The sequence below is a fragment of the Hippoglossus hippoglossus genome, chromosome 15 (assembly GCF_009819705.1).
Source record: "Hippoglossus hippoglossus isolate fHipHip1 chromosome 15, fHipHip1.pri, whole genome shotgun sequence".
NCBI classification, from domain to species: Eukaryota; Metazoa; Chordata; class Actinopteri; order Pleuronectiformes; family Pleuronectidae; genus Hippoglossus; species Hippoglossus hippoglossus.
In genome coordinates, this window is record NC_047165.1 from 23,668,679 (window position 1) to 23,683,200 (window position 14,522).

At 38.9% G+C, this 14,522-nt stretch overlaps 1 protein-coding gene across 1 annotated transcript in view; it reads right to left on the reverse strand.

Annotated features, from left to right (window-relative positions):
• The window catches only part of pdzd8 (PDZ domain containing 8), a 42,480-nt gene that overhangs the window by 9,998 nt on the left and 17,960 nt on the right, over positions 1–14,522 (reverse strand). The window contains exon 3 of the mRNA XM_034608003.1: positions 11,940–12,042. Coding sequence (XP_034463894.1) covers positions 11,940–12,042 — 103 coding nt within the window. The remainder of the gene's footprint in view (positions 1–11,939; positions 12,043–14,522) is intronic.

The window sequence follows — 14,522 nt, forward strand, 5'->3', positions numbered from 1 at the left end:
TAACCTTGTTAACATCGACTAAGACAACAAGCAGCTCTTGGCTCCTTTTCTCTGAGCAGTCGACAAACAAAGAACATAGCAAGCCCAAACTGGCCAGATGTAAATGGAGCAATTTACCATCTATTTCAGCAAAGCCAGCCTCACTTTTATCTGCACTGCCACGGAGAACAAAAGAAAGGTTAATATGTTGCTCCAGGACAGACATCCGGAAAAGTTCTCTTTTGATCCCAGGAAACAAACAATCAGTGTGATAAAAGACCTCTGTTACACCTTCTCATACACTCAGACATATCAAGGGCTTGCTCCCACAAAAAGTGAGTCACCACCTCACAAAACTAAACCTAATGCTTTTTCGTCATATATGCAAAATCCAGTCACTCCTCAGTTTACACTTTTTATCTGTCCATCTAATGTTACATTTTCTTGTGAATGTGGATTGATCCCAATATAAAATATGAGTTGGTGTGTTGGAATAAGAAGAAATAATTAGGAATGACAGTCTGTAAAATGTTCACTATGGTGATATTGTATATTTTTCAGACGTAAACCAACAATAGCTGATGCATCTGAAATCTCTGTGCCATACCGCTCCATTGTTGTCCAAAAACATATTCAAAACACATCAGCACTGGATGACATTTCCTTTATTAGCATTTTGACCCAATCCACCAGCCAGAAATAATTAGTACAGCACAAACAGTGGACTAATCCTCAACTAAATAGAGTCCTTTACAAATCCTGTTCAACAAACATTTGCTAAAAACCTGCTGAGACAAGCTATTTTAGGAAATTACTGAGCCTTTGTAACATGGAATTTATTTGCCAGCTATTGTATTGAATACAATTTTCATGAGATTTTCTGACGATAAGAATAGACTTTTAAAAACTCATGATGGCATGATGTCTACGGCCATACCTGCCAGAGTCTTTGCTCTATGAGACTGTATTTATTTGGTTTTTAATTGGAATCAAAGTCACCAGCTCATTTGGTTTTGGTTCAATTATCGTTTTGGCATGTAAGACCCAATTGGAACTGACACTGGTATTTATTGATGATTCCACCACAAGTAAAAGCATAAATCATACACTGTGTATCCAGATGGACAAAGCATCTTCAATTTCTGCCACTATCCAGAAATCAAGCCAAAATATCAAATAATATTAATAATATTTGAATAAAACAATATTCAAACGCTACCATCTTGCGTATTTTGAAGCCAGAGTCTATGCAGTAGCAATCGGAGGAGGGAGTCATGGTATCGCCAAAATATACATGCTGAACCAGTTTTAATGGCATAAAATAACTAATTAAAACCAAACTTCAATAGGAACGAGAACATGCATCAGTGTGATAAGGACTAGCTACAATAACAGAAACCATCCTTGAGAAAAAATATTTGATGTGTACTTTTTAGCCATATCCCATCTACTAACATGAAGGAGGCTATACTGCAGTCAGCCATCGGGGGCAATCGAAATGCTTCGGCTTCACTTGCGGGGGGTTGTCATGTCGGGGGTTTTATATACAGTCTTGAGGATGAATGCAGAGTTATACAGGAGCTTTCTGAGCTAAGATTTAGTCAAATGCATCAAAGGTCAAAAATCCTAATTCGACTGAAATGAAATGTACGACTGATATCTGAGCAGTAAATTATTAAAGATAGTTATATTTACTATTGAACAACAGACTCTTGTTCTTATTTGACTTTTATCAGATTTTAAGGCATTTGATTCAGTTATACATGTAGATTGCTCATAGAAAAAGTGCTGCCCATAGATGCACTGTGTGAATGGGTGAAAACTGTAATGTAAAGCGCTTTGAGTGGTCATCAAGACTAGGAAAGCTCAATAAAAATACAGACCATTTACCATTTGTGTAAAATGTTTTTTACTGGACACCATTGAATGAGTTATGAGGAGATTATGAGTATACTAATAAAGGTCTGCAGGGAGAGGTGGCTGGCTGCAGGTTGGCCTGAAACCCTGGTTTGATGGATATCTTGGACAGAGCAGCGTCTGCTGTTGCTTGGCTGAACATCCCTCTGTTCTGCAGCAGGTCTGGGAGGGTGCGTGTGAGATGGAGAGGTGAGGGTTGAACAAATCCTTTTCCTTGTCACTGCGCTGCTTGGTAATTTAATCTAATACCACATGTCAGATCGATTTGTGTATGGTTATAGGGTACAAGTCGCTGCGAGGCAAGTGCGCCGCAATTCCCTGCCACATCCAATTAGTAGCCCCGGTAGTGATGGGGGTGGAGCGGGCTAAGGGGTGGTGTGCATGGCCAGTGACTGCCTGGGTGTTTACGTAGGTACTTATTAGGCGGGTTAACAGTGACGCATATTGTGTGCTCCATGTTCTGAGACACAATATCACAGACGCGTGTTGAATTACAGTATGAAATCTGCATTGGAACATTTCCATTCTATTTATTACGCTATCCCAGAGCAGTGTTGTTAAGATATCAACTGAATGTTTCCATGGAATATGATGTTATCACAACAGTGTTTGGGTCACTATCCTCTTGATACGTTCAACTGAACTAATTAGTTTATTTCCAAACGTCACTGCTCCAGCCAAAGGGAGGCAATAAACTATAATAGAACAATTTTACATATAGTAAGAGCTAGAGAATAATATGAAATGATACATAAATTCGTATTGAAGATGTGATAGTGATAAATAAATATACAAATGGAAAAAATAAGTCATAAAAACAATATATCCCTTCAGTAATATTTCAATTCCTACCAATCTCCATGTCAAATGGTCAGATAGAGACAGAAACTAACTTACACCTACCCAACACTGGATAGAGGGTCCTGTATCCGACCATAACGTGTAAAAACTGACTTCCAAGCCCCCTTCACGGTGTGATTGTGTAGCTGTGCGGAGGTGAGACAAGAGCCAGAATCTGTCCTACTTTCTCTAGCTCTCTTTTTTTCCCATTAACTAACACGTGTCCATATTTGTTCATGTTGGGTTTTACTGGATTTAGGCTCCATCGATAAATGATAAAGAAGAAGAAACCTGCTAAAAGAATTGATTTTGACCTAGATTTTTATGGGGACAATTACAACCATTGGTCATCGTTGCACTTCACTGTCTCTTTTAAAGATACAGGAAACTAACCTACATTGAGTAGGTTAGTTTTAAGTCAGTGTGAAGCCATCCGTGAATGACACTATCATAACTCACAGATGTTCCTTTCTTCATTTATGATTAATATGATTTTCACATACACTGACCACAGACCACTTGTAAACAAATGTCAATATAAAAAAAGATTATGATCTGGACACACACACAGAATAATGGGCAGATATTAATGACTCACGACCTAATTCAACACAATCACGTACAATTAAGCAGTGGCTGACGCGTCTTTCTTGGGCAAAACCGCCATGAAGTTTAGCTTCACACTTGTTTACCGTGTGGCTTTATCTGAATTTTCAAGCTGCCTTTTTGTATCATGGCGAGCAGGTTTCAAAAGCGTTAAGAACAAAGGAGTTGTTATGGAGACATGGACCAACAAAAAAGGTGCCCTGCCTAATTTGCACTTGTATCGACAGCAGCGGTGGTTCGGTCGCCCACACAGTCCCTTTCTGTAGCACTGTCATTGTCCTGCCATTGAAAAATAATGATCTGTCATGACTGTTACATCATTCTAGTTCATTAAATGACAACTACATTCTGAAGAACTAGCACTGGTTCAGAAAGGAGGAAGACACCATTTCCCTCGTTATCAAGTTGGCATTTCAGTTCTTTGAACACCAGTGCTCGCCTGTCATGCAAGCACTCGGCGTATCTCCCTCAGTGAGCTCACCAGCTGCTTTAGATGCTGGGATTGCCAAAGTGTCTTTTTGCTTTCGGGAGAATTTAAGAAACGATGTGACCACTTGACCACAAGACATTTACTTATCATTCATTTAACATTTGCACGGTTTCACACCTAATTCCAGCCTATACGTAAACAGGCTACCAGTTATTAGCATCTGATCTCAGCTGGCCCTTTGATCTCCTATTCAAAACACAACTATAACAAATAGCCGATTCGCACAAGTCATTCCTCTCCGAGTCTGGGAGGAAGAGAGCAACAAAAATAAATGCTTTTATTTCATTTGGCTCTGCTGCTGCACAATACGTCGGATATAATATCATTTTTGTTAAGCAGAAGTAGAAACAGCAAATATACTCTGTGGTTACCATCACTCTAAATAAAACTGACACAGAAGAAGAAAAACAGACTGGCCTACGTCATGTCAGTTGTCAGATCCTTGTAGATGGAAAGAAAGGCCATTCAGAGTAATTTTATAAATCAAGAGTCTGTATTATCTCAGCGTTACTTAAAGATTAGAGGGAGTTAGTAAACCAACATCAACTTGTTGCCTACGCTGCCGGATGTGATCCAAGCAACATAATCACAAAGAGGAACCACAATCTAATCAAAACCTATGCGACACCGAAATATTTATGTTTTTGGAGCTGATAATTTCCCATTTATTTTTTAGCAATAATTTGTGGAAATTATAGACTCATAATTTTAAAAAAGCAATGTTTAGAGGATAATATTCAGTACATGTTATTCTATTCTAGTTTAATGTCATGGCTGTGACATGAATGTACCTCATACGTTCCAAAATACAAATAACAGGGACCACATTCAGAGAGCAGATTTATGTTAATATATTATTTACAGATAGTGGGCAACACTGGAATGTGATAGCTTCATTGATCAAGGCTTTAATCTGGTTAATTACAAATCAGCATTATTTGGAGTTGTGAGAACTAATTTTGACACTCAGCTGCGACAGGTCATGTCTGTTCGAATGAGTGAACAAAGTCTACAGAATTTGAAAAAAACATTTCAAATGAAAATAGCAAGAAATCTGTAATAAAGCTTTGGCTCCGTCTGTCATGCACATAGCGGCCTGTATATTGAGTTTCCCCTGAAGTGAATTGATCAGTGGAAGAAGCGATTAGAAACAAACAGCTTGTAGGACCAACCTCTCATGTCTTTAATCTGCTTTCCGCCACACGGACAGCGGTTGTCAAACAGAATTAGAACGGGCCATAGCAAGGCAGAAGCAGATGATGAATGCGTCACTCCCTCCGAGTCAATGTATGCGTTACGAAAAATGACAAAGGTGATATGCTCCTTTTGCTACTAACAAACACCAAGAGTGATCACACTGTGTAGTTTGCACATTTAAGGACAGACACTATCACGCGCTTAAAGTGTCAGGAGACATGTGTTTTGACTGAGAGTCAAAACATGTTTACCATCTCCAAGGTAAGGTATTGTAAAGAGATCATTACAACACCCAGCCCGCGTTCTTGTGTATCTTGTTTTTATCCATTAGCAGTTTATCAATTATTTCCCTGAAATCCTTCTACATGGTAAAAATATGTTGCTATAAAGCTGCAAATACTAGGATCGATTATTTTACCTATATTCTTCACTCCCCAAAAATCCAGATTGGAAAGTGGTCGGGTGCAGGGATATCTAACGGTGGTCTGTCTGGTGCTTCCAGCACTAGATGACTCATTGTTACATAGTGTGTGTGTGTGTGTGTGTGTGTGTGTGTGTGTGTGTGTGTGTGTGTGTGTGTGTGTGTGTGTGTGTGTGTGTGTGTGTGTGTGTGTGTGTGTGTGTGTCACACGTGCGTGTGTGCGTGCACAAGTGTGTTGTCTCATCAACCAACTGTCTTTCATCGGGTCCGGGTCTGATTAAAGACACAAAGACACCCTGAGTGGAACATCAAACAATCACTGTGATGGGGAGGGTTGTGTACGTGTCTATGAGTTTGTGTAGGGGGTGCGTCAGAGACGCTAAAATCACCTGCATAAAATTCCCTGTTCTCCCTCTTCAAGCCTGATGACTGGTGTGGCTCTGCGTGCGTGCGCGTGTGTGTGCGCGAAGTGAGGAATAAGAAATAGTGGCCTGGCTGATCTTGGGTAACAGCTGTGGACCAGACTCTCGTATGTTTTCATTATATGACTGAACAAAAACACCACAAAACACTGTCCTTACACATAACGTGCAAAACACTGCATTGTATTCTCAGAATGCTCATAGTATTCAATGAAATATGCAACACTACAGTTTTACTGTAACTTAAAATAGTTTAGATTATAAGTGAAATGTATAAAATTTGGTGACTTGAATATAAACACTGTGGTGGATACAGAACAAAGTAAACTAATAAATTCATATTTTTACAATCTCAAATATTTCTTCTTTTCATAATGTGCAAGTACCTGTACTTTAGTATCTCCATTTTGTGCTACTACATACTTCCACTCTGATACATTTCAGAGGGAATCATTGTATTTTCTAATCTATTACCTGACAGCTTTAATTACTTTAAAAATGAATATGAAGTCCTCATTCTCTTTCATGCTATGGTTCTTCAAAAGCATTATGAAATTACTACTGTTGTAAATGGCAACGATTACACCTGCAAATAGTTCTTGTTGCCTTTTTACTTATGGGACATTCCAGCGTGAAATATTCCCAGCTGCTGACAGTTTAGCTTTTCAAGAAGGTGGAATCGGAACGGGATAGATGTGTGTACTCACTGATGCCTGACCACACATTTTCGGCAGTATCAGAGGTATTTCTGGTGCTGGTATCAGAAAGTCTCTACCTAAAATTCAGGTACAACTTAGCATGATACATTTGCTCTTCTGAAGGTTAAAAGACAAATCAACAAAACTGCAGCAGACTGGGGACCAACAAGCTAGAGACACTTGATGATTCTGTCCACTCACTGTTTGTGATGCCCCAAAGAGTCCATTGATGGTTCATTACCATTTAAATTAAAGATAAAGAAAACCATTCTCTCTAGTAGGTACGTCAATAGGAATTGTTTCACTCGTTCCCCACAATTTTTATCATATTACCTGATGACAGCTATAATTGTTTTAATAGTTCTTCAAATTGAAACTGGGCCAGTGCAGTTGTAAAATACAAAACAAGTTGTAAAATATAAAACTAATATAATACAAAGACATTTCTGCAAATAAATAAATGAATTCCATTTTAAATGAATAAAGGTTAAAGAAATTATAATCTAATTTAATTAGGTTTACTTGAAGGCAGGGGCGGGGCCAGGATACACAGTGTGCTTGAATAGGGGACCATTTTCAGAATATATTCAATGATGTCTGGCTTTGCTCAGAGCTATAGAGCTAACAGTAAAGAAGGCCCCTGATTTAGAAAAAGGTTAAAAGGTGACAACAGCAGTAAGAAACTCATCAAACTGAAGCATGTTAATCAGATGTACATGACCTGAAGGGAAATGAGTGGCTGTTAAATTGTTCTAAGCCTAAATTTATGTGTGATGAGAAGCCGGACATATTTCCTCTAATCTGACTTCTAATCACAGATGTGCCATGTTCACTGATAATAAATTACAGTGGCTTCAAGTCTGGGAAACTGGATCATTTTGGGCCCTGGGCCACGACCCTGACCACACACACACACACAACATCCAGTGGAACACAGCCGTATGACACACACACACACACACACACATCTTTTTACACAAGACAAAACCACCCACAAGTGTAACCACCTTTACACAACAAGGCATGGAGCTGTAGTGTTTGTGCACACAAACACACAAACACACACATTGAAAGTCCCTTCGGTCAAGCTGTCAGCAAGCATCAGCTCTCAGTGCAGACGATGGAATTGACTGGGCAGATGTGCAAACACGCCTGACAGATCCCCACCCCCTCCCCCCACCCTCAACACACCATAAACGAGTAATAAAAAACAAAAACAGCCACCCAGCCTCACGCTGCAATCACACTGGCTTTCATTTACCCTGTTGTGCAGATGCATGGACCAATGGGAAGCAGCGTTACTTCTTTCTCTATACAAATAGAATCCATTCAGAATTACTAGGCTTTATTGTCACCTCAAAACCCCAAATAACCAAGGGCCAGACTAGAAATGTATGAGCACTGATAATATAAAATACCTTTTTAAAATAGCTATTCTCAAACATATATTCTTAAAAATACAGACCTTTTACATCATGTCCACATTGATGCCTATACTAGTACGAATTGCTAATTTCAGAAATAGTCCACAGTACTTAAATGATTTGGTATTTTCAGGGCTGAAACTTTAGAATTACACCTTCAAATCACTTGTTTTGTTTTCGCAATTCACAACTATTCAAAGGGTGTTTGGTATAAAGTGATATGGATGAGCATGAATGCTGAAATAACCTACAAACCTGTAGATGGCAAATATTTAGTAATTTGCTAAATAAATGACAGAATAAAATGATTAACTGCCAACAACTACACCCCAAATACAAAACAAAGCTCCACTGACACACATTTAAGACATGACTAGTAGGATTACTGTGTGAACGAAGAGCTACTGTTCATAACCCTGTTGGTAAAGCAATGACGATGACAAAACCAGAGCTGGATAAAGTCAAACATATCAGCAGCAGTTAATAATACGTAAGGTGGAGAAATAATATTTGGCAGCTGAAAACAACAGAGCAGCAGATTGCCTGTGAATAGCTCATTAAAAACCAGCCAGTGTCTCTCAGGCCCATTCATAACTGGTATTGTGACTCTCTATTGTGTGTGCAAGCAGAAACTAAACAGTGATATGCAGCTGGAAGATAAAAATTTGAACCGAGCCCTGAAAGCCATGTTGGACCCCTCCTGATGAGAGCGGCTCCCCCCTTGGGAATAAAGACACATGGTGCAGTGAAAAGCAGCAGCAAGTGGCTCACACTGGTTAAAATGAGAGAATATTCAAATGGCATGAAAAGCATTAACATACACGAGACAAGCGGCTGTTTACATAAGGGAGCCGAGGGAAGCTCATATCTTGCAATCATCAGGGGGGGAAGTTAATGGCGAATTGACCTTTACCAGATGCTATAGCCTTTAATCCTGACTACGGAGTCCTGCTGGGGACATGCAGACTGAGGAAGTCTGATAAATAAGGCTCAAATGCCACCGTGAATCTGCATCTCTATGCCTATATTAACTAAAAAGGGAAACAAGTGCTTTGAAGTGGGTCCACTTGGAGGGGGCTGTGCGGATGGCTGCACTGGTCAAGTGTTGGGGTGGATCAGTTCACATATTCATTACTTATTGGATTGCTGGCTGCACCTCTAACTGACCATGGTGTTCAATCAGTCCTGGAGGAAGGTCTGCAAATGTGTTTGTGTCACATGTGTCGACAACATGTTGTCATTAAATGCCGTTTGCTGTTGTCCTGGCACATATTTTAGCACTATAGTGGCTTTTATTTCAGACTGTAACAAACGCACCAAGGGCATGCCTGCATTCGGTGTCGATTAAAGACGAGGAGAAAATGTAGTCTAAAAATTGTAACTTAACCAAAATCCATATTTTCATTGATTAAAAAAAAAAGTGACAAAATAACAACGTTTTTTTTAAGTGTTATTACCTTTCCATCTGGCTGTGCTGCATATTTCTCTTCCTGTGCACTCATTATATTTCTCAGGATCCTGCACAACAGCAAGAGCCAGTGGCTTGCTGAGATAAGATGGTTTTACCAGGACAATGAGACACCATGGAAAAGCAAGCAGGTCCGCAGATCTCATGAAACATGAGCGTCTGATCTGTAACGTTAGTGCTGATTTAAACAGAGTCCGTCATCTAAATCTTATCTAATCTTTTAACATCTCATCAATGTTGTATTCAGATTTTAATTTGAAATTGTTCTTTTAATATTGTTCTATTGTGTTGTATAAATAGAAAGTGTTCGTCCAACATCCTATGCAAATGTTTGTGCTTAATCTCATGTATCTGATTCATTCATTTATTTTATATATTTATTCTTTTCATAAATGCCATTATATACTCCAGTGATGTTCGGAAAGGAAGAAACGCACCATCACACATTTTAAAGTCTCAGTTGATTTCCAACAACTTCAATTCATACACTCAATTTTCTTTCTTTTTTTTATTTTCAAAGTAAATGTTGAGTCTGCACATAAAACTGAATCATTGAATGATCTTTTTTATTACAGTACAATAACCTGCTGCTTCTGAGGGAGAGAAATAACATGAAAATAATGTGCTTAGATCTAAACTAAAGACTTGATGTTTCACTGCCACCTGCTGGTGGAGGACTCAAATCGTCCAAAGTCATTAAACACAACATCAGAAAACAGTACAGGGCAATTACTGTTCAACAGAATCTGAGCCAGTGTAAATGTCATTTAGAAGTGTGTGGCAGGAACAGCCGCAGCAGAGCCAGTCATTAGGCCTGACATTTCACTCTAAAACGGTCATTATTCACTTCCAAACAGGCCTGATGTGATAACTGTAATATCTCGAAATTGCGGCAATTAAAAAAGGTTTGCCGAAGGGGCCTGAAAATTTTCTGGCCTCTCAAAATGTCAGCGATGGGAAATCTCATCAGTGCTGGGAAGATGAAAATAAGCTTGTATTAATGTGTCAATAAGACCCAGGACGTAGCTTCACTAGAGGATGTGCCTTTTTCAGCAGGGTCACTGTTTAATGGTTTTCTTTCATTGTAAATTTTGGGTGCAGGGATATCTAAATTTTTTTTTTTTCCAGCAATAACTTCCATCTACTGTTAAACATATTTAATCTGATTCTCTGTCATCATCGTCTCACAGATCACTCTAACTCTCTAAGATACTCCCAAACCAAACTCCATATATATCGCAGTAAACTACAATAAAGGTTATGCTCGATAAATATGAAAGTGGATTAAATATTTCGCCAATTGCAACAATAATTTCAGCCTAATAACAATATAAGCAGGGCTGCAGGTATATTAGATCATTTAATATGGGATGTGACAGTAATTCTGTTTTTGTGTTTGAAGCCTGTTAAAATTTAATTTAATTTTATTGTGTGTGATGATGCAGATAGAAGTTATGATATTAAAAAGAAATAGGGTTTGGGATCAGACTTGTTTCCTATTATAAAACGATATCATTAGTTAGTCTGTCTGCACATTTTGGCTCAATATCAGTTTTAATCCCAGTCCATACTAACACGCCGGAAAATGCATATCACTTGAGTGTTGTTCAAGATTGCTTGAATAATAGTTTGTCTCCTATGCACGTAAACAGTTGTATCATTGTAAAATGCAGAATACAACTGCACAGCAACGGTACTACACAAGTAGCCAAGGCTGATGGCACTGGTTTACTTCTGAAGAGGGTCCAGATAGGAGCCTGACGAATCAGCAAGTTGTGAGCTGTTGTGTTTGTCTATGTCATCGTTTCCAAATATCTCCGTTTCTGCCCATCTATACTAAAATGCAGTTTAAGGTTTCAAACTAAAACAGTGCCAGCAGGGTTTCCAGCTTTCTCTGTTTTAACAGTTCTAAAACTCCACAGTAAAGACTGCAATGCTGGTTTCAATGGAAACCAGTAACTCATTAACACACTTCATATCTGCCCAGTCTCCCGATAAATTAAAAAAATGTTTTTTTGGATCGATTTTAACATTGAATCCAATTTTCATCTGTGTATTGATGTGAGCAAACACTCGACACCTTTCATTGACTTCCATTATTATAAGAAATGCGGACTGGGGAAAATGTTACCACACAGATTTACAGGAGGACAGGACAGATTTTGACTTGTGTTCTGGGTTCCAGATGTGGATTTCTACTGTGCTTTACAATTCAATGGGATGCAACAACCAAAATGTGGCCTCAAGCCACCTGCATTTGTGCTGTCCTAATTTTTATCAACACACCTTTACCAGAAAGTAGATATTGGTGATTTGTAACGACCTAATTTAACTGAATTTCTGTGTAATTGTACATGCTTTACATAGCACATCAAATATAACTACAAGATACCTTTTAGTTTTCTCTCTCTTAAGGCATGATGCATTGCATTAGTAAACCAGATTAAGTTCAGAAGTTAAAAGAGAGGGAAACCCACCTGTTTGATGGAGCTGCGAGTCTTCTCCTTCCACTGGTGGCTGCTCAGCTCCAGAGTGCAGTGAACATAGGTTTCTCTATCATAGGAGCCCAGGATGAACAGTCTGTAGGGTCATGACAAAAGACACATTAGAACTACATGAACTAGAAGTGTGAGATTCACAATGTAACAAAATTTAAAGCCTGAAAACCTATTTCTCTCTATCAGGCACATGCACAGTTATGACATCCCAATTGACCCATAAAAGGTTTTCTCAAAGCGGGAACAGTTTCGATATTTAAAAAAAAAAAACATCATATTGCACACAGGAGCATTTCGAGGGACTTTGAGGGGGCCGTGGCAAAATGGACTTGGTAGGGGGCGCTATATTGAACTGAACGGTTCAAAAGATCCTTTATGATCCAAACTACAATTGTAAACTAAGTGTACACACATAGATAATGTAGTATACACACACATTTAAGCTTTTGTCAGGAAACTAGTGGCATGGGGCCTTGTGGTTTCTGATCATTGTGACCATCATTGAATTTAAAGGGGTTCTCATAAAACTGTCATTGCTGTGGACCAATCATGATTCGGAAACATTAGGATCAACTTCTTGGGTCGTCAAATCTGACCGAATCACAACCACACACTCCTGATGAAAACCACAATTATCAATTATCCAACAGAGCAACTTGAGGAAAACTCCACTGAGCATGTTTTCTGTGAGGCTGTAAAAAATTGACCTGCAACAACCAATGCTGCTGCAACTCACCTCAGGGGTCACTGAGGGCCAATGTCATTTTTCTCTCATTTTAAATTGAACTACTATAATATATCTTTTGGAACAATAATGGCTCAAATTTGCCCTTTTAAATTGTTTGTAAAAATGCATTTGTGTATTCATCTGATGATCTTCCAAGTATACTGTGAACACTGCTGTGATAATGCCTGGGTTTCTCTGAACACAAAGACATGCAGTAGGTCCTCTTACTGTGGTGAAGGATTTCTTCTCACCATGATGTCAGAGAACAAAGAATATTCTTTATGAGTAAGTCTTCATTTCAGAAATGACCTTGTTTTGGTGATTTCATTGTGATTTTTTGTTTATTTAAATATATTTTGGGGTCAGTTAGCCTTTATTCATTCGGGGAGTGTGTGTAAGAGAGTACGCAGCAACAGGGGCTGGAACTGAACATGTGACCACTGCAAAATGACTCAGGCATCTGTACATGGGGCATTAGCAGATGATACAAATATTTTATGGTCAAAAATTGTTTTCTAGTTTCTAAACTAACAGGTGTAAGCCAAACTTTTTCCTTTAACTTTCTGTCAGCAAAGATTTTTGTCCAGTTCAGCTAAGGGTCAGTTTTACTATAGATACTTTCAGAAAATGGTGAACGTTTAAATCTTGAGTTCCCACATAGCCTGAAAATTGTTCAAAACTATTCAAAACTCAAACATATCCAATTCTATATCATGTATCACTCTCTTCCATCGTCCACCACTGAAAATGGTACTGTGTACTTTTTGGGGGGGGTGAATGCTGCCCCCTACTGTGCTGAGGAGATAAATGCATGAGGCTACTTTCCTACTGTAACACTGATGAGCAGATATTCCCTGATTTTATCTTATAGTCACTGAAACTATGTGTAACTAAACATTTCAGGAATAACATGACCAGCATGGTCATGTTGAGATGCATGTTGTCAAAGAATACGTTTTAACTGCTTTCCTCTCAGATTCCACAGAAAATGTTAAATGGGTGGACAGATCCCTCTGCTGGACACTTTCAGCACACTACACCTGCTATCTGTAACACAGCAAACGTCTAACAAGCAGTTTTAAAGAAGTGAGCCTGTGATACGATCTAGTTTAACGATTAAATTAGTAGGACTGGGAGGGCAGCCTCCAAACCTGCCTGTATAGAACAAGGTGATGTAAGAGGGGAGAGGAAGAGGAGAGACTATGATTATAATGGGCAGGACATGAATTATTCATCGATGAGCCTGATCTGATCATCTTGTGGTCTACCCACATCAAAGCAATGTTTCAAAACACACACAACCGGTCTCCAAGGCAACAAAGGATAGGCCTCTCCACCGGGAAGACCCTGGGCTAATTGATTTGACTCATTGGCCAATTAAAATTTAAACATAGCCAGGTTTGGACAAAGAGGGAGGGTGTTTGTCTCAGAAAGAGGAGACTTCAGAGAAGGAGAGTGCACCGTCCATTGTAAAGGGGCTTTATAGATGCTAAAGGTTTGAAGATGTTATGTAATAGCAGCTGCCAGAGTCACAGAGGTGATGAGAAACAGTTCAAGTTAAGGTTAATATTTCCAACACGATCAGTGTTTCCTTCACATTCAATATGCATATTGGTGACCAGTTCTATTAGATACTGCTTATTTATAAGCACTAGTTTTATCTTAGTAAAATACTAGTGCAGTGCCTGTTGTAAAATGGCCGTTTGGAAAGGATTGTGTTAATGCGCTGGAGCTACTTCTGAATTATTCCTTGTCATTATTCCTCCTCAAACAGTTCTACAATATGCTGTCACTTTTTATTTTTTGTGTGCTGGACGTTTATGTTGCAGAGTGAA